At 38.7% G+C, this 26,444-nt stretch overlaps 1 protein-coding gene across 7 annotated transcripts in view; it reads left to right on the top strand.

The window, feature by feature from the left end:
* Phkb (phosphorylase kinase regulatory subunit beta) overlaps positions 1-26,444 on the top strand; it is a 204,216-nt gene that overhangs the window by 68,587 nt on the left and 109,185 nt on the right. For all 7 annotated transcript variants that reach the window (XM_048355673.1, XM_048355671.1, XM_048355674.1 and 4 more), the window contains 2 exons: positions 7,279-7,394; positions 24,114-24,177. In XM_048355673.1, the coding sequence (XP_048211630.1) occupies positions 7,279-7,394; positions 24,114-24,177 (180 nt within the window). The remainder of the gene's footprint in view (positions 1-7,278; positions 7,395-24,113; positions 24,178-26,444) is intronic.

Below are 26,444 nucleotides of genomic sequence, written 5' to 3'. Positions count from 1 at the left end.
ACAAAAATTCAGCATCATCCAAATCAGCAAGCAATTCAGTCTGAAGGCTAGGGATAATGGGCTGGGGGTACCCGTACATTATTTCAAAAGGAGTAAAGCCAAGCTGATAGGGAGAATTTCTTACTCTAAGCAAAGCAAAAGGAAGGAGTGACACCCACTCTGCGCCAGTCTCTAAGGCCAATTTAGTTAAGGTCTCTTTTAGAGTCCAATTCATTCTCTCTACCTGACCTGAACTCTGGGGTCTATGAGCACAATGCAATTTCCAATCCGTCCCCAGTGCAGCGACTATTCCCTGACTTACTTTTGAAACGAAAGCCGGTCCATTTTCCGACCCAATGGTGGATGGGAAGCTATACCTGGGTAGGATTTCTTCCAGGATCTTCTTAGCCACTACATTCGCGGTCTCATGCTTTCTTGGATAGGCTTCAACCCATCCTGAAAAGGTGTCTACAAAAACTAACAAATATTTGTATCCAAATTTTTCCAGGTTTAATTTCTGTGAAATCTACTTCCCAATACACACTTGGCCTATCCCCACGGAGGCGAGCTCCTTTAGTAACTTGTTGATTGGGGGTGTTGGTGAGCTGACAGGCCTTACAATTTTTAACAATATTTTCAATAAGTTGATCTTTCTAATTTTCACTTTGGAGGGTCGGAGCAAGTCCTGCATTCTTCGAGTTCCCATGTGAGAATCTCGGTGGATTCTCTTAAGGATCCCCTTACCCAGCCCTTGTGGCAAGATAAGTTTCCCTTCACAAGTTTTCCACCAGTCATTGTTTCCTTCTCTGCCCAGGGGTTTGTGGGCCATGGGAATTTTCTTTATCCACTCCAAGTCTTCTTGGGAATACTGGGGCACAGGAGGCAGGGCTCGTGGCCCTGGGTCTACTAGAGTCAATACCTCTGTTCATATAGAAGCTTGACCATCTCAGCAAACCCAGGTATCCGCAGCCAGCAAAAGCCTGCTGTTGCTGTTCCCAGGAACTCAGACTTGTCTGGCTGATTTAGGCACAGGGATTTTCAGCACAGTCTCTTTACGTGCATCTGACAGCCAACGCTTGCCCTCTCTTAATATGAAGCCCAGATAGGTGACTTCAGGTTTACAAATTTGTGCCTTTTAACATTCTAATTTGTAAAAGCTTTTTCCTGGCTGGCTGAGGAACTGATCTCTGATGACCTTTGCAGGCCTTTAACAGATCTCAATAAGGACACAATCTCAGGTCTACAAGCTTTCTTTCCTGAACAGATGTATCAGCTTAAGATTCTCACTGCCAGTCAGAGCTTTGAGTAGATGCAGGGGGTTGGGATTTTAAACTATTCTCTCATTGACAAACTTACCCTTACTACCCACTATCACAGATGACTGGCAAGTTCCTGCCCAGTACATAGGCACTGGAAAGGCATGCTTATGAACTATTCTTCTAGGACTTTCTGGCTTTGATTAACTTTTGAAAGGCCAAACAGGAGTGACTCTAGGATCTGACACCATCTCTGCCATCCAAGCAGTGGCTTACTGACTCTGGATGCTCCATCACTTTTGTCCCAGGAGGAGTGACTTTCCACTGGACTTGGACTCAGGGCCTGAGCGCTGTCCCCCAGCTCAAGACTAGCACCCTACCACTTTGAGCTCCACACAACTCCGTTCCCAGCACTCTGCTGGCTGATTAGAGACAAGTCTCTCACAGGGACCTTTCTCTGCCCGGGCTGGCTTCGAACTGCAGATTTCAGATCAGTGAGTCTTACCAAGAGGCCACTTTACTCCAATTAAAGGCCAAACAGGGTGGTCCACAAAGAAGTAGTTTTTAAGCATGCTCTTACCTGGAACTTATAAGGGCCAGTATTAAATCTTGACAAACTTGTAGGAATCACCTGTGCTTCTCTGTGGGCCTGCTGGAAACTGTTACAAAAAACCTATAAAGAAGCTGGAATGGCAATTAAACATTTTGGTAGCCATAATTCTCCTTTTCTCACTTTGCAATAATTATTTAGGACAATTTTACTTCCAAATTTCTTATCTAGAAATGTATTCTTGATTTCCAAAGCCTTTTTAACACTAACACAACACTTTAGCTTTTATCTGCCTTGGAAAAACTGAAGCTCACAGGCATTCTGAAACCAGGTGCCGCCCTTTGCCTACGGGCTGCTTGTTTCGAAAGAGCCTCTTTTTTTTTTTTTTCTTCAGTCCCAGTTACTGCATGGCATGAAGACCTTTGAACTCAAATGACAATTTTTCCTTAATGCAAGAATTACAATTAGAAATACTTATCCATTCAGCTTTCCAATATATTAGTGAGAAACATTGGCCCATTTTGCCATTTCTTCCTCCATACATAGAGTTAATGAGAGTTTACTTCTATCCCCATTAGTTTAATATATATATCCTTTTAAATCCAAATTTCTGACACTTAGCTCTGATTTTTTTAATTAAACATTTTTTAACTATAGTTCCTCTTTAAAACAATGCAACAATCCTTTAAAGCATTTGGTAATGCCCAAACTTGATGACCATTTGAATTTAAACTTAAACTCACTCAATTTTACATCATACTAACAGTCTTGAACATGTTCACACTCACGCATGCACACACACATACATATTCAAAAGATCTTAAAGTACGCAGAATAAGCATCGGCCGTACATTTTCCAGTGGCAAGAGATATTTTTACCACTCTTACTCCTGTAATATGCAAATTTTAAAACAAAACCTTTAATATATGATTTTAGCATTCTCCAGCCTCGTTTTCCAGGGCTTGATAGTTTTAGCAAAACATTTTTAGTCTTAGTAAAACATTTTAGCACACCAAATAATTTTCTCCTTAAGAAGGCTGGGTGGGGGTCCCCACAGAGTTCTTTTTTTTTTTTTTTTTGGCAGACACTCACACTGATTGTGAGCTGTCGCCTGTATGTCTCATGCAGGTTTGACACAAAAGAGACTGTTAGACTTACAAACACATACGACAGCGCTGCGTGGTGGGGTCACTCCCCACTGCCTGCGGGTGGCTTGGGCTGGCCCTGTGTCTACCCCTGTTGGCGGCGGCTGTGGGTCAGGACTCGGAGCCAATGCCTCCGTGCCCTGGGCTGCTGGCGCCAGGACTGGGCGGGCCCCTCCAGAGCAGAGGGCCCAGCTGAAACATTTTAAGAAGGGCCGAACCCAAGCTGGAGTGTCCCTGTCAACTAGTTCCCTCCAGGAATCTGGTCTAGATAGCCTAAATGAGGGGCGTCGATTCAAAGCTCCCCTCAACTGGCCAATTAGCTCTCTCAAGGATGGTCCATTCTGACTTGCACAGAGTGATTTTCCTCCTTACAGGCCACACCTCAGTTCTGAGCTATCTCCTTGACCTCCCTCCAGTGAGCTAGGGTCAAATCTAGGGGGCTAGATGGAGGTCCCCAAGATAGAACGTTACCCATAGCTCTGATCAGATGTTTAGTTCAAAAGGCTACAAAAAGAAACAAACAATACAGCACACAGGCCTGAGAATAAGAAAAGTTATGAGTTGGAGATCTCCTAGATTGGCCCACAAGCCTCCTCTTGCTAAGCAGCAGGAGCAGACCTAAGTTGGCCCAACCTCCCGCAAGGGTGCAGGAGGAGTGGACTCAAGTGGACTCAGGTAAGAGTGGAGAGTCCCCTAGGTTGGCCCACAAGCCTCCTCCTGCTAAGCAGCAGGAGCAGACCTAAGTTGGCCCAACCTCCTGCAAGGGTGCAGGAGGAGTGGACTCAGAGTCTGGAGTGTTCCCCAGTCTCCCCGGGATTGCCGAGTAAGCGTGTCCGCTTTGACAACCTCTTAAAGAACCCCTTTAAGAAATAAGCAAAACAGACAGACAAATTACAGGACAAGACAAATAAACAAATGAACAGTGCTGTTTCCTTACCTTCGGAGTCTGGGGTCTCGGGGGTCTCTGGGGCGATCCCGGATGAAACCCCAAATGTTGTGCCAAGTCTCGAGATGACCACCAAGAAGGCCACCGAGACTCAGACATTCCAAAATGCAAAAGAAAGGCAAGGCTTTATTCAAGCGAGCTGCAACTCGGGCATTGTCCTACCCTCTGACACAGCGGAGGTTAGGAGGGAGCCCCGAGCTGCGGTTACACAGGGCTTATAAAGACAAAAACAAAGTTACAGCAATCAGGTGTTCAAGCAAGCAAGATTAGGACACAGGTATAAATCTGAGCTCAGGGCTCGAGGCATTCTGGGGCCAGTCAGAGTTAAGCATTCCCAGCAGTTAGAGTTCTAGACCAGCTGGGCCCTAATAAGCTTGTCCTGGAGTTTGCTCACAGGGCCTGCTTATCTCAGGTTCACGTGGTAAAGTGGGGTTCGCGTGGTAAAGTGGGGTCTGACTTCAAAGTCTGGCACTTCAATAATGACCAGTAGCTAAGAGAATGAGAACTTTACAAAATAAACAAATGGCCAGGTGCTGGTGGCTCATGCCTATAATCCTAAGTACTCAGATGGCTGATATCTGAGTATCTCAGAAGGGAGCCTGGGCAGAAAACTGGAAGTGGGGTTGTGGCTCAAAGTCGTAGAGCAAAAAAACTCAGGGACAGCACCCAGACCCTGAATTCCAGCCCCACTATGAAAAAAATAGTAAATAAACAAAAGATCATATTTATGAGATACTATAGAGAGGAAGAAACGAATATGATTGTTGATTAAATTTTTGTAAGAATTATCTTGCTGGGTGCTGGTGCCTCAGTTGTCTCACAGCTCAGGAGGCTGAGATCTGAGAATGGAGAATCAAAGAAAGCCCTGGCAGGAAACTCCATGAGACTCTTACCTCCAATTAACCACCAGGAAACCGGAAGTGGTGACATGGCTCAAGTGGTAGAGTGCTATCCTTGAGCAAAAGAGCTCAGGGACAGTGCCCAGGTCCAGAGTTCAAGCCCCACACCCAACCAAAAAAAAAAAAAAAAAAAAGAAATCTTTTGGTAATTCATGGAATTACACTTTCTGTACTTGGGGATGATGAGAGTGAAAGCACCATCTGCACATCTACCTTGTTTCAGGGTCCTTGCCCTTAGGAAGTTTGCATTGAATCTGGAGACATTTAAAAAGTAAATGATGGGGCTGGTAATATGGCCTAGTGGTAAATTGCTCACCTCGTATACATGAAGCCCTGGGTTCACTTCCTCAGTACCACATATATAGAAAAAGCTGGAAGTACCACTGTGGTTCAAGTGGTAAAGTGCTAGCCTTGAGCAAAAAGAAGCCAAGGACAGTGCTCAGGCCCTGAGTTCAAGCCCCAGGACTGGCAAAAAAAAAATCAAAAAACAAAAAACAATAAAAAGTAAATGATGTTTGGTTTTCTCCACAGGATTTGTGAGTCCAGATAAGCCTTTCCAGCCTGCATTCTACTTACACAACCTAGCCAGTTCCCCCTTATGTAGGCCTAGTCTAGATGTTAACATCCTCCCAAGCAGAGGCAAAGGAGGGACAAGAAAATAGAGGGAAGAAAAGAATGGCAAGTATATGGACTTGTGCAGCTTGTCATGAACAGAAAAGGGACTTGGATTGTTTCAAGCTTTTAAGCCTGAAGAACTGATACACTGTGATGTATCTCCTGATTATGTTATACAATCTAAATAATTATTAAGACAATAGAAGAACTAATACCAATTTATTTGTAGGATTTTTGGTTGGTTGCACTGTGTTTGTATTCTTTTTTTCTGAATAATTACTTCTTTATTGTCAAAGTGATGTACAGGGGGGTTACAGTTTCATACGTAAGGCAGTGGCTACATTATTCTTATTTGTTTGTTTTTTCCAATCTACCATTTGATATAAGCAATTAAACCAACCTGAAGGCCAGCTCAAACCCTGTAGGATGTTACATGTGGTGCTATACACTTATAATTCTAGCATTTAAGAGGCTGGAACAGTAGGAATCTCAAGTTTAAGGCAAGTGGTAGCTATGTGGAGAGTTATAAGGCTAACTTAAATGGCATAGTAAGACCTTGTCTCAAAAAAATGGAGCAAGAAAATGTTATGTAAATATTATATATACATATATGTTTACATATACCTATACATGTATGTGTATGTACATATATATATATATATACATATATCTACACCATGGAATTTCACTCATTCATTAAAATGATATAGTACTATTTGTAAAGAAATGCAAAGCCCTGGAAAAAATTTTAAGTAAGTCAGGCCCAGAGAGATTTTCAGTTATAAGTGGAGACTAGACTCAGCTTTTAAACTTATAAGTAAATACATTGGGTGGTATGCAAAAGTAAGTATACAAATGTATTAACTGAAAATACAGTATATCAAGGGAGATCTCAAATAGTGTAATTGCTTAGAGAGCCGAAATCAGAGTTAACCAAAATAAAACAGCGAAGAGCAGATAATCAAAAGGGATAAGGTCAAGTCTAGGGGAAAGAGGTAGACAAATTAAGAAGGGAAGAATACAGAATCCATTTCATATCCTACAAAACTAAGAAGAGTGAGGGAAGGGTAGCAGTTGAGGTAGGATAGGTGAGAATGTGGAAAGAGGTGACTTAATCACAATATATTGTTTCATAAACTGCTTTGTTAAATGGCAACTGCTTTGTACAACTATTTAAAGATAACAGGAAAAGAGAGAGAGAGAGAGAGAGAGAGAGAGAGAGAAAATAAAGCTTTGTGGTCTGGGGCTGGGGATATGGCCTAGTGGCAAGAGTGCTTGACTCGTATATATGAAGCCCTGGGTTCAATTCCCAGCACCACATATACAGAAAACAGTGGCACTGTGGCTCAAGTTGCAGAGTGCTAGCCTTGAGCAAAAAGAAGCCAGGGACAGTGCTCAGGCCCTGAGTCCAAGCCCCAGGACTGGAAAAAACCCAAAAACTTTGTGGTCAAACATTTTCCTATCATTATTCAAGGCCTTGGATTCTTAAGTATGACCTAAATGACGACGTATCCCAATAACAAAGTACCTAGTAGACAGGATCTGTAGTACACTTTGGGAATTGCAGGTGGCTCACACCTGCATCCTAGCGACTCGGGAGACTGAAATCTGGGAATTTCACTTCAAAGCCAACCCAGGCAGAAATCTAATTCCATCTTCAAAATAACCAGTCAAAAGCCAGTCTGGAGATGCATCTTCAAGTTGTAGAGTGCAAACCGAACAAGCAAACCACTCATAGCAAATAAGCTTTATATCCTGAACAACATGTTAAAAAATATGTTGAGAGGCAATTAGGCATTTGAATTTCAAATGGCATCTAATTATTTTTTATAGTACCTGAAGACTTGCTATTGCATATGTCCTTATGTTTTGGTTCTTTTCTTTCAGGTTTCTTTTATTCAAAATCTTGTATTTTGTGTAGAAAGAGTTTATCGTGTACCTGACTTTGGTGTCTGGGAAAGAGGAAGCAAATATAATAATGGCAGCACAGAGCTACATTCCAGGTAATATTTTGATTTCTGAAAGTTTTCTATCATTGTTGTTGATGATGATGATGATGAAGTGTGTGGAATTTGGATATGAATAAAAATCAAGCTTAGGGTTGAACTTGTTAATTTGCAACACAGTTTCTCTTCTTATTATGCAAATAGAAGTCACTTAAAATTAAGGCTTAAGTGGTTGCACTCAGAACCATACATGGATGCTGGGGTGGGGGTGGGGGTTGGGTTGTCTTTTTTCTCACCCTCCTTAGGTGTCACTTCAAGCCTTTCAGCTTTTACCATAATCCTTTCTACTCAACGATTTCATTTCTATTTCTTTTCTCTGAAGTCCTGTCATAATTTCCAAACTGTGTATTCACTGCATATCAAATTTCCTTCAGTGCGTTGATTTCCTTGTTTTATTTCCGATTTTGATCCTTACTACAGATTCTCATATTCTTCAATAAAACTTAACATTCAGTGTCTCTGTAAGACTTGTGATCTACATGCTGAGCCATAATATAGTGTTTGGATAAGCAATGATAGCTGACAACAAAGGGTAGTAATTTATTTACTCCTTATGGCTAGGACATCATTTTTTTTAAGTTTAGCAACTAGAATGAAAGTTAGAAAAAATAGAAAAGAAAAATGAGCACTTCCCAGTTGACTTGCAGGTGATGAAAGCAGAAAACCTCAGACTGGTGATCTTTTTCCTGAGAGGCATTTATGCTGCTCAGCTGAGAAAAATCCTATTTAAATCCCTAGGCACATCACCTAGCAAACCCTAATCATTGAAACAAGGTATTTAGTGTGAGTCTGCTACCCAAAATCATGGATACAACAGGTTTAGGTTGAGTATCATCATTAATCAAAACAACGTGAGAAGGGGTCTATGGTAGGACTATTATTATCCAAAATACAGGGACAATTTCCTTTCAGCAGTCATGTTGTCTTGTTTTCTTGTCTCCTTGCTCATTCTAGGAAAATTCAATTTAACATCTAAAAGAAGGAAAAGTGATAGACATAACATCTGTTTTTTTCCTTAATTAGAGCTTTATTTCCCAGTTCTCTCAATTCCTGATAATTCCTTAATACCCCATCACCTTATCTATCTCGCCTCATTTTTTCTACATAACTTCCTTCCCGTTTAACCTTAAAAGTGGTTGCAAAAAGTAAAAAAAATACTTTGTTTTCTTTTTGCTGCATGTTGAGAATGCTTGCTAACTGCCTAGCAAAAGGAACCAAAAGCTGTTTTCCTATCACAGCAAAGAGTTTGCTTGGGAGAGGTAATTGGCAGATCACTAGGATCTGGACTGAAAACATCAGCATTATTTCTAATTAGTTACTGAAGGAAAAAATCAAAAGTAGATCAATAAAAATTATCTTTTAACAGCAACACTATACATTATTTTAATGGAAAAATCAGAAACATTACGAGAATGTAAACTCTTCTATGAATCTGGCTGTTTTTGTTTGACTCAAAAGAAGTAGATTTTGGTTAGGAAATATAAATCTGTTACCAAATGAGGGATGAGAGCTGTCCTTTAGCTTCCCATTTTTCCCACAAAGAGATCCACTCATGAGTACTATTTTAAGGGATCTCACAGCAAGTAAAGTCTCATGAGGCTGAAGTTTTAGCAAAGACTTAAGTATACGAGGAAAAAATTGTGAGAAAAGAAGAGAGATTCCCTGCTCCCCAACAGCAAATTAGAGCAGACTCACAGTGGTGGTTCTTATGTGTAACCTATGTACTCTTTAAGTGGGCATACATACCACATGATGGTAATTCTTAGACTTTGCATTTGGTGGCTAAGAGGGGTCTGGAAACACGGTAACAGTAGGTTAGTTGGTTACCTTCAGGACTCTCTTTTGCTAGAGATGCCTATATGTTTGTCTACTTCTTTATTTATTAACTTTTTATTATTAGCCTTAATTAGTTGTACAAAGGAGTTGCCATTTAGCAAGGCAGTTTATCTTGATCAGTGTAACTAACCCCTTTCAACATTCTCACCCATGCCTCTCCTATAACTGCCACTTCCTTCTCTCTTCCTAATTTTGTAAGATATAGATTGGATTCTTGACTGTATTTGCCTCCTCTTCACTTCCTTTGGCTACTCTTCTCCTTGAACCCACCCTAGCCCTTTTAGCCTACTCTGTGGTGTTTTATCTTGCTGAATTTTGATTTTGGCTTTCTAAGCAGTTAGTCTATTTAAGATATCCTTTGAACCTATTGTATTTCAGTTAATACATTTGTATATATTTGCATACCACCCAATGTATTTATTTATAAATTTATAAGGAAAGTTGCAGCTTCTTTTATTTTTTTTATTTATTTATTTTTTTTTTTGGCCAGTCCTGGGCCTTGGACTCAGGGCCTGAGCACTGTCCCTGGCTTCTTCCCGCTCAAGGCTAGCACTCTGCCACTTGAGCCACAGCGCCGCTTCTGGCCGTTTTCTGTATATGTGGTGCTGGGGAATCGAACCTAGGGCCTCGTGTATCCGAGGCAGGCACTCTTGCCACTAGGCTATATCCCCAGCCCCAGCTTCTTTTATTTACTTTTGTTTTTTTTTTAGTCATATGCCTTGTAATCAGGGCCTAGTTACAGTCTCTGAGCACTTTTGCTCAAGTGTACTTACTGCTTTACCACTGATTCACAACACCACTTCGAGTTTTCTTGTGGTTAATTGGAGATAAGAGTCTCACAGAAGTTCCTGCCCTAACTGACTATGAACTGATTCTCAGCCTCCTGAGTAGCTAAGATTACAGGCATGAGCCACCAGTGCCCAGCTTCACTTAACACCTCAAAAGAAAGGGCAAACAGAGGACCTTTATATTTGTCCTATGCTTATAACTTAACATCTGGAAGTAACAGGAGACTTACCTTCCTTCCTTCCTTCCTTCCTTCCTTCCTCTTCTTTCTTTTAGTTTGATAACACCTAAAAGAAGCAGGTGCCTGTTGCTTTGGGGCCTTTTGTTATTGTTGTTTTATTTGCTTTACTTGCTGATTCTAATGTCCATGTTTGGCCATTTATATATTTATTAATTTTATTTTCCTCTGTCTTCCTCTGGTTATCACCTGCCTCAGAATCAAAAGAGTATGTATTTTTGTTTTTGTAATTTAATTTTATTGTCACTGTGATGTACAGAGGATTTACAGTTATATACATAAGGTAGGGACTACATTTCTTGTCATACTTGTTACCCCCTTCCTCATTTTTCTCCCACCGTCCCTCCCACCAAACCCCCACCCCTGCTTTCTTTTTTTACCTTCCAATGATGGACATTGTCATTCTAATCTACAATGCTTATGAAGTCTATGAATATTAACAATAAAACAATGTCTTCCAGGTTGTCTGATGTGTACATTTCTTTCCTTTCGCTTAGTATCATCTGTTCCCTCTTTTTCTCTTATTTCTTTTCTCCTCCCCACTGCCCTTGAGTTGCTTAGTTTGCTTTCATCAATGTTCATTGCAGCTGTTGGGCCCCCTCTACTGTATTTTTTTTCACCCACTTCCCACTCATTCTGAGGCCTCCTCCCAGCTTCCCGCAGATGTGCATGTGTATACACTGTGTGTGAGGTAGAGAATATAGAGTCCTCTAAATACTATAAGAAAAATTAAGGAGAAGTCTTTTGTTTCCTTATATTGGAATTCTTTTCAGTCTGTATATTATTTTGTTTACATATGAAGAAGTGCTTGGGTCTTACTATTTGGTGCTTTTCGCTCAAGACTTTCCTTTTTTGCTCTCACTGTGTATTGGCTTCTTGGGTCCTGTTTGCTTTGTCATATCTCATTGCAATTTGATTCTAACACCCACGTATGAGGGAGACCATGCACTGTTTTTCTCTGTTCTTGGCTTGTCTCACTCGACATGATTTGTTTTTGCTAGTCCTGTCCATTTCCCTGCGAATGCCATTATTTTATCATTTCTAATGGCTGTATAAAATTCCACTGTATATCAGTACCACATTTTTTTGATCCATTTATCTGTATTGGAGCATCTGGGTTGTTTCTATATCTTGGCTAGTGTGAACAGTGCAGCAATGAACATGGAGTTGCAGGTGTCCCTTATCCTGGATCCTGTTGCTCAGGGCATATGCCTAGGAGTGAAATGGTTGGGTTGTAGGGTATGTCTATGTTTAGTTTTTTGAGGAAAGCCAGACTGCTCTCCATAATGGTTGTACTACTTTACAATCCCACCAGCAGTGCAGAAGGGTTCCTCTTTCTCTGCTTCCCTTCCAGCATTTGTTATTGTCTGAGTACAGAGTATAGGCCATTATGACTGCAGTAAGGTGATATCACCTTAAGGTGTTTTTGTTTGTTTGTTTTTGCCAGTCCTGGGGCTTGAACTCAGGCCCTGAGCACTATGCCTGGCTTCTTTTTTTGATCAAGACTAGCACTCTCCAACTTGAGCCACAGCACCACTTCTGGCCTTTTCTATATATGTGGTGCTAAGGAAGTGAACCCAGGGCTTAATGTGTACGAGGCAAGCACTCTTGCTACTAGGGCATATTATACCCAGCCCCCCAGGGTTGTTTTTAATTTACATTTCCTTTACTGCCAGAGATGATGAACATTTCCTCATGTGTTTCTTTGCCATTTTTATTTCTTCTAATGAGAAGTCTCTCTTTAGCACCATGGCCTATTTAGTGATTGGTTTATAACGTTTAGAAGACTTTCGATAGCTTCCTCTATCTCATTGTATGTTGTTGGTTTATTTAATGGATTTATGCTTTTTTGGTTCTGACTGAGATATTTATATTTTCTAGAAATTCACCCATTTCTGTTAAGTTTTCCTTCTTTAGTGAGTATTTCTTTCTTTTTTTTTTTTTTTTTTTTGGCCAGTCCTGGGCCTTTGACTCAGGGCCTGAGCACTGTCCCTGGCTTCCTTTTGCTCAAGGCTAGCACTCTGCCACTTGAGCCACAGCGCCACTTCTGGCCGTTTTCTGTATATGTGGTGCTGGGAAATCGAACCCAGGGCCTCATGCATACAAGGCAAGTTCTCTCGCCACTAGGCCATATCCCCAGCCCCTTTAGTGAGTATTTCTGGAAATAGTTCTTCATGATTGTTTGAATCTTCTGGTTGTCCATTGTAATTTGTCCTGTGGTATCCCTGATCTTATTGATTTGAGTCTCTTCTCTCCTTTTTTTTTTTTTTGGCCAGTCCTGGGCCTTGGACTCAGGGCCTGAGCACTGTCCCTGGCTTCTTCCCGCTCAAGGCTAGTACTCTGCCACTTGAGCCACAGCGCCGCTTCTGGCCGTTTTCTGTATATGTGGTGCTGGGGAATCGAACCTAGGGCCTCGTGTATCCGAGGCAGGCACTCTTGCCACTAGGCTATATCCCCAGCCCCTCTCTTTTTTTTTTTTTTTTTTTTTTTTGTTAGTCTTACGAGAGGTCCCTCAATTTCATTAATTTTCTCAAAAAACAAGCTTTTTATTTCATTAATTTGTTGTATATAGTTTTAAAATTCCTATTTCGTTAATTTCTTCCCTAATCTTTGTTATCTCTCTCCTTCTTGTAGCTTTAGATTTAATTTTTTTCTCACTTTTGTAGTACTTTTAATTGCGTCATGAGATTATTTACTTGAGCTGCTTCTGTTTTCTTGATGTGTGAGCTAAGGGCAATGAATTAGAACACTGCTTTTGCTGTGTCCCAGAGCTTCCTTTGTGATATATTTTCATTGAATTGAATTGTAGGAACTCTCTAATGTTTAATTTGTTCTGTGATCCAGGTGTTATTCAATAATGTGCTGTTCAGCCTCCATGTATTTGAGTAATTTTTGCAGTTATAATTTGTTGTTAAGAACTAGTTTGATTGCACTGTGGCCAGATAGAATACAAGTTATAATGTCAGTCCTCTTGTATTTGCTAAGGCTGTTTGTGTGGACTATGATATCTATTTTGGAGTATGTTCCATGGGCTGCTGAGAAGAATGGGCATTGAGTCAGGTGGAAAACTGCATATGTCTGTTAGTTCCATTTGGAATATGGTGTCATTTAGTTTTGAGGCTTCTTTGCTTATCTTCTGTTTGGTTGACCTGTCTCCTGGTGAGAGTCGAGTAATAAAGTTTGACGTATTTAGGTGCTCCATCATTTGGTGAATATAAGTTGATGACTGTTATATCCTCTTCATAAATTTGTCCCTGTATTAATATGCAATGACCTTCTTTATGACTTTGAACTGATTTTAATGAGAAGTTTAGAAATCAAAATGGCTACCTCTGCCTTCTTGCTGAGTGGATTTGCTTGGAAGATCATTTTCCATCCCTTCACTCGGAGTTTGTTTTTGTCTTTGGCTGTGAGATGGGTCTCTTAGAGATAACAGATGGGATCTTGTTTTCTGATCCACTCTGCAGAATTGAGTCCATTAATGTTCATATTTATTATAGAGTGATGTTTTCTTTTTCCTGCCATTTTCCTGCTTACCTGTACTTTTCTTCTTTCCTTTTTTGTGTTTACTAAATTGATTTCCTATTAATTTCTATCTGATGTGGTTCCCTGGTCTTTACTGTCTTCTCATTGAACTCCTCCTCTTAAAGTTTTTTGTAGAGCTGATTTTTTGTTCATATATTCCCTTAATTCTCTTTATTATTGATAGTTTTGGGTTCTCCATTGAATGTGAATTCTAGCTTCTCCAGGTATATCAGTCAGTGTTGGCAGTACAACCAGGGCTTGGACAGTATTCTTCTTGCATGGAGGATTTGTGTGGAGAGTTCCACAGTGATTCTGATTTTCTTTCCATTGTAGTATAGCTCTTTCTTTGATTTTGTGCTTTCAGTATAAGCTCTTTGCTACTCACGTCTGATGATTATCCTCTGATAATCTTTCTTTATATGTTTCTACTTGTATTCTAAATTCTTTAATTTTTATTACTAATTTTTGAAAGTTCTCTATATATCCTACATACTACTTTTTCTGTCATTTATGTATTTTGCAAATATTTTCTCCCATGTATATATGTCTTTTTCTCTTTTTAAAAAAAATTATTTGTTTATTTATTTTTGGTCAGTTAGGAGTCTTGAAATCTGAGCCTGGGTGCTATTCCTTAGCTCTTCAGCTCAAGGCTGGTGCTCTACCATCTGAGCCACATCCCTATTTCCATTTTTTTTTATAGCTAATTGCAGATAAGACTCTCATGGACTTTCCTGCCTGGGCTGGCTTTGAACTGGGATCCCCAGGTCTCAGCCTTTTGGGTAGCTACGATTATGGACATGATCTACCAGTGACATATAAGTATTGTAATGGGATAGATTTATTCCTGCCACTTCATTTAGCTTTCCAAGATGTTCCATCTATTCTAATTATATTCATTTTCTATACAAATTTTACAATAATATTTTCTCTGTGTGTAAAATATTTTTGGATTTTGATGGGATTTGATGTTGGTTCTTAGGTTCTATGAACACAATACATCTCACAAACACATCTCTAAATAAAGATCACTTTAATAGAGTCTTATGGGATTTTTTTAACATATATTATCATGTCATCTCCAAATGAAGCAATTTTAGTTCTTCTTATTTCCATTTTTTTTATTGTCAAACTGATATACAGAGCAGTTACAGTTTCATACTTTAGGCATTGGATACATTTCTTGTACTGATTGTTACCTCCTCCCTCATTCCCCCCTCTCCACCCCCCCTTGCCCCTTCCCCCCAATGAGTTGTTCAGTAGATTGGCACTAAAACAGTTTTGCAAGTATTGCTTTTGTAATCATTTGTCTTTTTTACCCTCTGTCTCTAGATTTTGGTATTCCCTTACAGTTTCCTGGTTCTAATACTTGTATACACAGTTTCCAATGTACTCAGATAAGATACAGAGATAGTGAAGGTACGACCACAGGAGGGCATACAAGAGTATCATCAATAATAGAAGCTATGGTTTCACATTGCATGTTGAAAGTAATTACAACAATGATTTAACAGTCGTTTCCATAACATGGAGTTCATTTCACTTAGCATCATCTCTTGTGTTCAGAAAGGTATAGCTATTGGGCTCTTGTGATCCTCTGCTGTAACTATCTTAAACCTGTGCTAATTATTCCCGATGAGGGAGACCATAGAGTCCATGTTTCTTTGGTTCTGGCTCACTTCACTTAGTATAATTTTTTCCAAGTCCTTCTATTTCCTTACAAATGGGGCAATGTCATTCTTTCTGACAGACGCATAAAATTTCGTTGTGTATATGTACCACATTTTCCTGATCCATTCGTCTACTGAGGGGCATCTGGATTGGTTCCAAATTCTAGCTATGACAAATTGTGCTGCGATGAACATTGTTGTGCTGGTGGCTTTATTGTGTTCTTGTTTGTGGTCTTTTGGGTAGATGCCCAAAAGTTGGGCTGCTGGGTCATAGGGGAGCTCTATGTTTAGCCTTCTGAGGAATCTCCATACCGCTTTACAGAGTGGCTGAACCAGTATACATTCCCACCAACAATAAAGTAGGGTGCCTTTTTGGCCATATCCCCTCCAACATTTGTCATTGTTAGTTTTCTTGATATATGACATTCTTACTGGGGTGAGATGGAATCTCAATGTTGTTTTGATTTGCATTTCTTTTATGGCCAGTGATGTAGAGCACTTTTTCATATGTCTCTTGACCATTCTCATTTTCTCATCAGAGAAGTCTCTTTGTAAGTCTTTAGCCCACTTTTTGAGGGGACTATTGTTTCTTTGTGGTTTTGTTTTGGAGGAATGTAATTTTTTTAGTTCTGCATATATTTTAGATATGAGGCCTTTGTCCGATGTATGGCCAGTAAAGATCTTTTCTCAATCTGTGGGCTTTCTGTTTATCTTGTGAGCTATGTCCTTTGCCGTGCAGAAGCTCTGCAGTTTGATGCAGTCCCATTTCTCCAACCTTTCTTTGATTTGTCACATTTCTGGGTCTTTGTTAAGGGAGTTCTGTCCTGTGCTAAGGAGCCCAAGTGTTTCTCCTACTCCTTCCTTTAGTGTTTTCAGGGTATCTGTTTTAATTTCGAGGTCTTTGATCCATTTGGAATTGATTTTGGTGCAGGGTGATATATAAGGATCTAGTTTTAGTTTGTTGCAGGTGTTGAACCAGTTTTGCCAGCACCATTTGTTAAAGAGGCTGTCTTTCTTCCATCCTATTTTTTTAAGCTCCTTTATCAAAGATTAAGTAGGCATAGTTCTGTGGGTTCATTTCTGGGTCTTCTATTCTGTTCCATTGGTCTTCAGGCCTGTTCCGGTGCCAATACCAAGCTGTTTTTATTACTATAGCTTTATAATATAGCTTGAAGTTGGGTATTGTAATTCCTTCAGCACTATTCTTTCTGCTTAAGATTGTTTTTGCGGGGCTGGGGATATAGCCTAGTGGCAAGAGTGCCTGCCTCGGATACACGAGGCCCTAGGTTCAATTCCCCAGCACCACATATACAGAAAACGGCCAGAAGCGGCGCTGTGGCTCAAGTGGCAGAGTGCTAGCCTTGAGCGGGAAGAAGCCAGGGACAGTGCTCAGGCCCTGAGTTCAAGGCCCAGGACTGGCCAAAAAAAAAAAATGATTGTTTTTGCTATTCTGGGTCTTTTATTGTTCCATGTAAATTTCTGGATTGCTTCCTCTATTGCATTAAAAAATTGTGTTGGGATATTAATGGGTATTGCATTGAATTTGTAGATAGCCTTTGGCAATATTGCCATTTTGATTATATTAATCCTCCCAATCCAGAAGCATGGGAGGTTTTTCCATTTCCTTAGTTCTGCCTTAATTTTATTTTTCATATTTTTAAAGTTCTCATCTTTCACTTCTTTCGTTAAGGTTATTCCAAGGTATTTTATGTTTTTTGAAGCTATTGCAAAAGGAGTTGCTTTCCTGGTTTCAGCATCAGTATTCGGGTCATTAGCATATAGAAATGCCATTGATTTATGAGGGTTTATTTTATATCCTGCATCTTTGCCAAAGTTTTGGATCAGCTCTAGTAGCTTGGGAGTAGAGTCGATGGGATCCTTTAGGTATAGGATCATGTAATCTGCAAAGAGAGAAAGTTTAACTTAATCTTTTTCTATTTGGATCCCCTTTATATTTTCTTCTTGCCTGATTGCTCTGGCTAGGAATTCTAGTACTATGTTGAAGAGAAGGCAAGAGAGCGGACATCCCTGTCTTGCTCCTGATTTTAAAAGAAATGGCTTTAGTTTTTCACCATTTAGAATTATACTTGCTGTTGGTTTGTCATAGACTGCCTTTACTATATTCAGGAGTATTCCCTTGAATCCCAGTTTTTCCAGGGCTTTTAGCATAAATTGGTGCTGGATTTTATCAAATGCCCTTTCTGCATCCAGAGATATAACCATGTTGTTCTTTACCTTGCTCTGGTTGATGTGGTGGATTACATTAATTGACTTGCGTATATTGAACCAACTTTGCAGCCCTAGGATGAATCCAGTCTTATCATGGTATATGATTTTTTTGATGACCTGTTGAAGTCAATTGGCCAGAATTTTGTTGAGAATTTTCGCGTCTATGTTCATCAGGGAAATCATTCTATTGTTCTCTTTCCGTGATGAGTCCTTGCCTGGTTTTGGGATGAGAGTTATACTGGCTTCATAGAATGTGTCTGTGGCAGTGAACTTTCTCTTTCAATTTCATTGAAGAGTTTGAGAAATACTGGTGTGATTTCTGTTTTGAAGACCTTGTAGAATTCTGCTGTGAATCCATCTGGACCTGGACTTTTCTTGGATGGGAGATGACTTATTGCTGTTTCTATTTCAATGCTGGATATGGGTCTGTTTAGGAGGTTTAAATCTTTATGGTTGAGTTTGGGGATATCAATTTTTTCTAGGAAATCATCCATTTCTTCCAGGTTCTCGAATTTGTTGCCATAAAGGTTTGCAAAATAGTTCCTTATTGTGTTCTGAATTTTGGTTGTTTCTGTGGTGATGTTACCTGTTTCATCTCTGTTCTTGTTTATCTGGGTTTGCTGCTGTCGTTTTTTGGTCAGGCTTGCTAGGGGTCTGTCTATCTTGTTAATTTTTTCAAAGAATCAACTCTTAGTTTTGTTGATTCTTTCGATGGATTTTTTTGTCTCTAATTCATGTAAATCTGATTTGATGTTAATTATTTGCTTCCATCTATTGACTTGGGGTTTGGCTTGTTCTCTTTCGAGGAGATTACGGTGCTTCCTTAAATTGGTGAGTTGCTGTTTTTCCAGTTTGTTGGTGTAGGCACTCAGAGATATAAATTTTCCTCTGAATACTGCCTTTGCTGTGTCCCAAAGCAGCTGGTACTTTGTTTTCTCATCTTGGTTGAATTCCATAAACATTTGAATTTCTGTTCTAATTTCTTGAATGACATACTGATGGTTCAGCAGTGTGTTGTTTAGTCTCCAAGAATTGTAGGATTTTCTGTAGTGGCTGTTTGAGTTGAGGTCTAATTTTATTCCATTGTGGTCTGAGAGAATGCAGGGAATGGTTTTCATACTTCTGAATTTGTACAGATTTTTTTTTTGTGCCCTAAGATGTGATCTGTTTTGGAGAATGTTTCATGTGCTGCCGAAAAGAATGTGTATTCAGTTCCTTATTTCCATTTTTTTCTCTATTATACTACCTAGAATTTGCCGTACTATGTTAAATAGTGGTGGTAAAGAGCAGAGATTTTTGCTTTCTTCCCAATTTTAGGGTAAAAACTTTAAGTTTTTCTTGATCATTGAATGTATGGTTAACTATACAACATCTGTTGGCCATATAATTTCCCCTTATGCTATACTTCTAAGAATTTTTGTTGTGAATACATACCAAATTTTTCTAGGTGCTTTTTCCCAGTGGTCAATGTAATTATATGAATTTTCTTCTTTAGCTTGTTAATATGTACTCATACTAATTGAGTATCTTATTATTACACTAGTCTTGTACCTGCAATAAATCTTATTTGCTCATTATGATAACTCATTTTAAATGCTGTTGTATTTTTTTGTTAACTCATTTTAAGATTTAATTCTATATTTCAGAGGGATAAATTGGTTTACAATTTTCTCTCTGTGTTCTGTTTGTCTTTTCATGTCAGAATAATAGTACCATCATATAATGAATTACAAATACTTGTTCAATTGATGAATTATGTAGAATTTCTTGTTGTACTATGAGACTCTGAGTTTTAAATTTTTGTTGAAGCTACATATACTTTAGCACTACTTTTTGGCCAAGCAATGAGGAAAATACATCACCTCATTACTGTCAAATAGGGAGAGAAGGCCAAAGTTTTTGTTAAAATCTAAGATGGAAAATTCTCATTAGTTCTGTCTTCCTCGTTGACTTCCAGTGATACTTCTTTGGCCATGAAGCATAAAAATACCTCATTTGTGGTTTCTATGGCTTCTCTTTATATGATTGGAGAAAAATCATCTCCTTGACTAATCTCCTGTGACATGTCCCAGTAAGAAAAACATTACTAATGGGTAGAAGTCTAGGTTCTCCATGTAGTTTCTGCTGATATCAAGCAAATGATTAGGGGGGAGGCAAACATTTCTAACCATGTATAGGAATGACAGTGTTGGCTTCATCCTTGTACCTTTATGGCATCACCATGGCTGAGAGGGTTAGTGGTTGAACATGATGTCTTGTGATAGACTGTTGGAAGGTGTGAGAATCTTTTTTCTTATGTGATTTTTCTCAGTGATTATCTAAAATTTTTACATTTTACTAGACTTCCCTGGTTCCTAGACATCCTGGTCCTTTTAGCGAGAGAGAGTTACTGATCATTTTTTCATATGTTCCTGCTAGTATTTCCCAGTTGTTCTTTGACTCTTGTTCTAGTATATCTGAGGCAAATAGAAAGCTTAGGGAATTTACCACATTGTTGTCCCTGGAGTCCTAAAGTTCATATCTACCTTCTCCCAACTTTTCTGAGCCTTCTTCAGTTTGTTTTATATGTAATGTGCAAAAATTTTAGTTGTACTTAATGATAACAGGGAAAATTATGCCAATTCTTTTTTCCCCATACATGTATGTTTAAAAGAAAGTCTGTTTGCTTGGGAGCACGTCACGTAAACAGCCATTAAAAATGTAGCTTTCTCCAGTGGACTCTTTGTTTTGAAGTATGTTTGCTTGTGTTGTATTGTCTTACTCTTCTCTTTTTCCTTTATTGTCAAAGTGAAGTACAGGAGTTACAGTTTCATATTTGAGGCAGTGAGTACATTTCTTACCCAACTTGTTACATCTTCCCTTGTTTTTATCCCCCTCCCCATCCCTCTCTCCCCATGAGTTGTACAGTTGGTTTACACCAAATGGTTTTGTATGTATTGCTTTTGGAATGGTTTGCCTTTTTATCCTTTGTCTCTCGATTTTGGTATTCCCATTCCCTTCCCTAGTTCTAATACACGTATATACAATATCCAGGGTACTAAGATGAGATACAGTGGTAGCTATGTTAAAACCACAGGAAGGGAATACAAGAGAAACAAAAAGGGTACGGTTTCACATGGCATGTTGAAAATAATTACAACAGTGATATAATGTGGAGTTCATTTCACTTAGCATCATCTTATGTGTTCCTAAGGGCATAGCTATTGGGCTGTTGTGATCTTCTGCTATGACTAGCCTAAACATGTACTAATTATTCCCTATGAGGGAAACCATAGAGTCCATGTTTCTTTGGGTCTGGCTCACTTTACTTAGTATAATTTTTTCCAAGTCTTTCTATTTCCTTACAAATGGGGCAATGTCATTCTTTCTGATAGAGGCAGTGTTGCCTTACTCTTTTGAAGCAGAGTCAGTTTCCTTATCTAGCCCATGAGTTTACTCCAGATGCTTTGGACCTGGGGTGACCTGCAAAACACTCCTTGCCACCCCCTTGCAGCAAACATTTGCAGCCTGAGTGGTCATGTATTTGCCCTTTTGATGGATACTCTTAAATGTCCGGCTATTATTACATCCATTGACCCAGACACTCTAAATAGTGTGTCTGTGGCTCGGATATCCCAAAACATCTTCCCTACAGCCTGAGGCCCCCTCTCACATGCACTTCTATGCACTTTATCTGCTCTGTATGCCATCCAGCTACTGATGGAGAAGGAGGTCACCTGAACTTTCCTGCCTACACTGTCACATGACTGTGATCCTTTTCTTCTGTTCTCACTTCCCAAGTAGCTGTGATTAAAGGCATGAGTCAGCCACACCTGCCTATGTGCCTTTTATATGTGATACTTGCTGCTCATTCTATGGTGTACTCGTATGTATATTTGGCACATAGACCTTTGTTTACCAGCCAGAGACCAACAAATTTCTTTAATTAGGTGTTTAGGTTCAACAAAGCTGTTGTTTTTGTTGTTGTTTTACTACTAGAGTTTGGACCTCAGGGCCTTATATTTGCTAGTCAGTACACTATCTGCTAAGCTATACCCCCAATCCTTTGTGCTTTTAGTTATTTTTCTGATAGGGTCTTGTGTTTCTCCAGAGTTGAACAGAACCTCCAGTCTTCCCCCCTGTGTCTGGGAACATGTCACCATGTTCAGCTTATTGGTTGTGATTAGGTATTGCTTTTTTTTTTGCCAATGCTGGCATTGAACCTACGTTCTCTGGGTCTTTGTAGTTGGATATACAAGAATGAGTTACCATGCCTTGCTTAAGCAAAGCTTTTAAGTTATTTTTCCTTACATTATAAGGTTTCAGCATGGTTGTCTCATGCTGATTATAAACGCTGATTGGGAGCTTTAGATTTCTTTGGTTTAGGCTAGTGACAGCAGAGGATCACAAGAGCCCAATAGCTATACCCTTATCATCTTTTTTCTTTGCCTGTCCTGGCACTTGAACTGAGGACCTGAGCACTATTCCTGGCTTCTTTTTGCTCAAGGCTAGCACTCTGCCACTTGAGCCACGGTGTCACTTCTGGCCTTTTTCTATATATGTGATGCTGAGCAATCGAACCCAGGGCTTCATGTATACGAGGCAAGCACTCTTGCCACTAGGCCATATTCCCAGCCCCAGTAGCTATACCCTTATGAACACATAAGATGATGCCAAGTGAAATGAACTCCATGTTATGGAAACGACTGTTATATCACTGTTGTAATTACTTTCAACATGTAATGTGAAACCATAGCTTCTATTATTGATGACCCTCTTGTATCCCCTTCCTGTGGTTGTACCTGAACTATCTCTGTATCTTTATCTGAGTACATTGGAAATCGTGTATACTGGTATTAGAACTAGGAAACTGAAAGGGAATACCAAAATCGAGAGATACAAGGTATAAATACAAACAACTACAAAACTAATACTTGCAAAACTGTTTGGTGTAAATCAACTGAACAACTCATGGGGGGAAAGGGAAAAGAGGAGGGGGGAGGGGGGAATGAGGGAGGAGGTAACAAACAGCACAAGAAATGTATCCAATGCCTAATGTATAAAGCTGTAACCTCTCTGTATATCAGTTTGACAATAAAAATTAAAAAAAAAACAAAAAACAAAAAAGAACAACTTAAATCTACTACATTTGAGGAAATCATTCAATAAGTTGTTCTTGGTAGAAAGATTGGAAACCATTGTGCTTAGTGAAAATGTTTTGATTTAGTGTATATACAAATTTTTGCCATTTCTTTAAAAATTACCTGACAGATTTTCACTCGGAAAAAAAACGGTGAATTCTGGTGTCATGCTTAGAAGAGTAGTTGTGAATGCTTTTCTACTGTGTATTCTGGAGTGGATGCCATGGAAGAGGTCTACCACTAAGCTACATACTCCAGCCAAATTGTTCTGAAGTTTAAAGTTTATTCAGACAACTGCAGAACATTTATTCGGCTAATTGTTGTGCCCTTCTCTAAGAGAGGAGTAAAAACTGGCGTTTTTAACAAGTTACCAAGTACTATTTCTATTACTGCCATTGCTTCTCTTGTTGTGGACCACATGTCCATGATCAATGTTTTCAAGAAACACTGAGTTGATGACTATACACTACTTTTCAATGATAATCACATTGTGTTGCTTTGCATAAAAAATTAAAATTAACAATAAATAAAATAAAAAAGGACATTATATTTGAAACATTATAAGGTACAGATTTATAAGATCACAATGTTGCATTTTTCTTAAAATATATTTTAAAAAATTTTATTGTCAAGGTGATGTATATAAGGTAGTGAGTACATTTCTTGTCAAATTTATGTTGTATTTTTAATGAAAATTGTTCCAGCATTACTGTATGCAGTATTTGAAAGACAAAGGAACAATATACTAAGAGTAATAATACTAATTATGAGGAGAAAAATATAGCAAAAAGATTGATAAAAAAATATGGTAATCATTTATTCTGAGAGTATAAAATAATGCCTATTTCATTGGATTCTAGAAAAAGAATATTTGAAGCCACACTCTGTAACAAGTGTATGACATACAAAATATTTTTTAAAGCTGAATTGGCATCAGAAAATTCCTGTTACATTGATCTGAACTAATGATGCCCAACTTGGTAATTGCTATTGCACATATCATCATAATTCACTTTCATCTAAAGTTTATCTTTTTTTTTCTTGAGCTAGTGAATAGAAATAAAACTTTCATTAAAACTACTATCATCAACAGCATGACCAAAGTTTAGATCAAGGTGAATCTAGGAATATTTTTCCCACATGATCACTTATTATAAAAAATGAAAACTGAGCACTAAAATGTCAGAATGGCATATCTTAAACATTGTTCTCCTATGGAAGTTATGTTAATAAAGTAACTTTCTTGTGAATAAATAATGGTTCTTATTTTGTAGCCATTACTGCAGAGTAATAAGTACTTCCTTTTCTCTTTTAGTTCTGTTGGTTTAGCAAAAGCAGCTCTAGAAGCAATTAATGGATTCAACCTTTTTGGCAACCAGGTAAAAAGAAATCTTTGATTATTGCAATCCATGTTTAATTAATTTGGCTACTCATTAACAAAGCCATTTTTATAATCAATAACTAACTGCTTGTAATTTATATAGGAACCCATGCTTGAACAATTTTTCCTATGAAAATTATTTGCCAGTTAAATTTTCATTTTCTCACTGAAAATCATTGCTTAATTAAAACCCCAAATTTTGTTAATAAATATTTCTGATTTGTTGAATAGTTTTGCTCAAATGTCTTCTTCACTTTTAAATAGGAATGTTTCCGATATTATGCCTCATGTTTTCCATATCAGTTCTTATGTTGATTTCACCTTAATGTGTATCATCGCTTATGTCATGCAGAAGGGAATTTGCATAATGTATGCAGCCAGATAGCTTTAACTGCCTAGATTTATAATGTCATCTTTCCTGGGAGAAAGAGGAAACTATGAAGGTCAATTCATATTTTTTTATATAACCTTTGAATAGTTGTTTCACTGAAACAGACTAATCCTACTAGAGATCTGTTGACAATGAATGTAAATATAAGACTAATGTTACTATTCTGAAGGAAGTGTAGCAAGTGTGAGCTCCTAAATTCAATCAACCCTAATACTGACCCTCTCTGCACTCCCTACCAAAAAGAGATATAGGATAATCTTCTTAGCAATTTTGGTACAGTCCTGACATACCATGGAAATCCCGTTTCCAGCTGATATTATTATTATTATCCCTAAGCTATTGAAATGCTAAGTCATTGAACATGCCTTTTAGGAAATTGCACAGATCTGCAAAAAACTGTTTTTTGGTTTGTTTGGGTTTTTTTTGGTGAATTAGGCTACTATGTATCTAGAATCTTGAGTTTAAGAAAGTTTCAAGTTGGGGCTGGGAATATGGCCTAGTGGCAAGAGTGCTTGCCTGGTATACATGAGGCCCTGGGTTCGATTTCTCAGCACCACATATACAGAAAATGGCCAGAAGTGGCGCTGTGGCTCAAGTGGCAGAGTGCTAGCCTTGAGCAAAAAAGAAGCCAGGGACAGTGCTCAGGCCCTGAGTTCACGGCCTAGGACTGGCCAAAAAAAAAAACAAGAAAGTTTCAAGTTATAGTATAATAGCATAACTGCCTCTCTTTCTCTTTCTTTATATGTCAACTTTTCTTCTTACCTTAACTCTCTAAAGAATGGGCTCTAGTTACATCTAGGGTGTGAAAATTGGCTGATGACACCATTGGAAAGAGAGAATATGTGCACTTCTGTTTGCTCAAAGACTACTCTGACTCAGGTGCTTCCCATACTGGATCAATGACCGGCAGACAGAAAGAGCAGTATTAAAGAATAGCGTATCAGGATTTAGAGATGAGATCACTTTACACTCTGTATCTAAATATCAGATTCTTCCTTTAGAAAAGGTAGACACAATTATAATAGGAGGTTTTCATTCAAATCAGAATTCCTTGTTTAATGAAATGCTTCACAAATATAAGCCCTCAGCCACGTGCCTGTGGCTCACCCCTGTAATTCTAGCTACTGAGGAGGCAGAGATCTGAAGATCATGGTTCAAAGCCAGCCTGAAAAGTCCCATGAGATTCTTATCTCCACTAACCACTAGAAAATTGAAAGTGGTGCTGTGGTTCGAAGTTGCAGAGCGCTAGCCTTGAGCAAAAGAGTTCAAGAATAGCGCCGAAGACCCAAGTTCAAGCCCCACTATGGAAAAACACACACACACATGCACACACACACAATATGTATATATACATACATGTACATATGTATGTATGTGCGTGTGTATGTGCACCCCCTCAATAAATGAAAGATTGAGAGGAGACTAAGAGGAGTCACAGAAAATTGGAGGAGTGTAATCTGATAAACACTTTTGGCAAAGCAGCAGGATACCAAGTCTACATAAAAAACTCACTAGCTACTATCTACTTATAACAATCCAGCTAAGAAACAAATGAGATAAAAGAATTCTCATTCACAATAGCCACAACAATATTTAAGATTAAATTTAAATAAGGAAGTGAAAGATACCTACCATGAAAACTATAAAACAAACATTGAATTATGTTTAATAAAAGATGCTAGAAGATTGAAAGGCATCCCATGTTCATGGATCCACAGAATTAATATTGTGAAAATGGATGTACTATCAAATGTAACTTACAGATTCCCTGCTCAGAAGATATATATCACATTTTATTTCTTATGTAGAATCTAGACCCTAAAAAATAAAGATCTGAAAGTAAAAGAGGGACCATTTGAGGAAGAGAGCAAGTA

The sequence above is a fragment of the Perognathus longimembris genome, chromosome 10, assembly GCF_023159225.1.
Source record: "Perognathus longimembris pacificus isolate PPM17 chromosome 10, ASM2315922v1, whole genome shotgun sequence".
Taxonomy (NCBI): domain Eukaryota; kingdom Metazoa; phylum Chordata; class Mammalia; order Rodentia; family Heteromyidae; genus Perognathus; species Perognathus longimembris.
The sequence above is the reverse complement of the archived record's forward strand: the minus strand, read 5'-3'. Positions and strand labels throughout refer to the sequence as shown.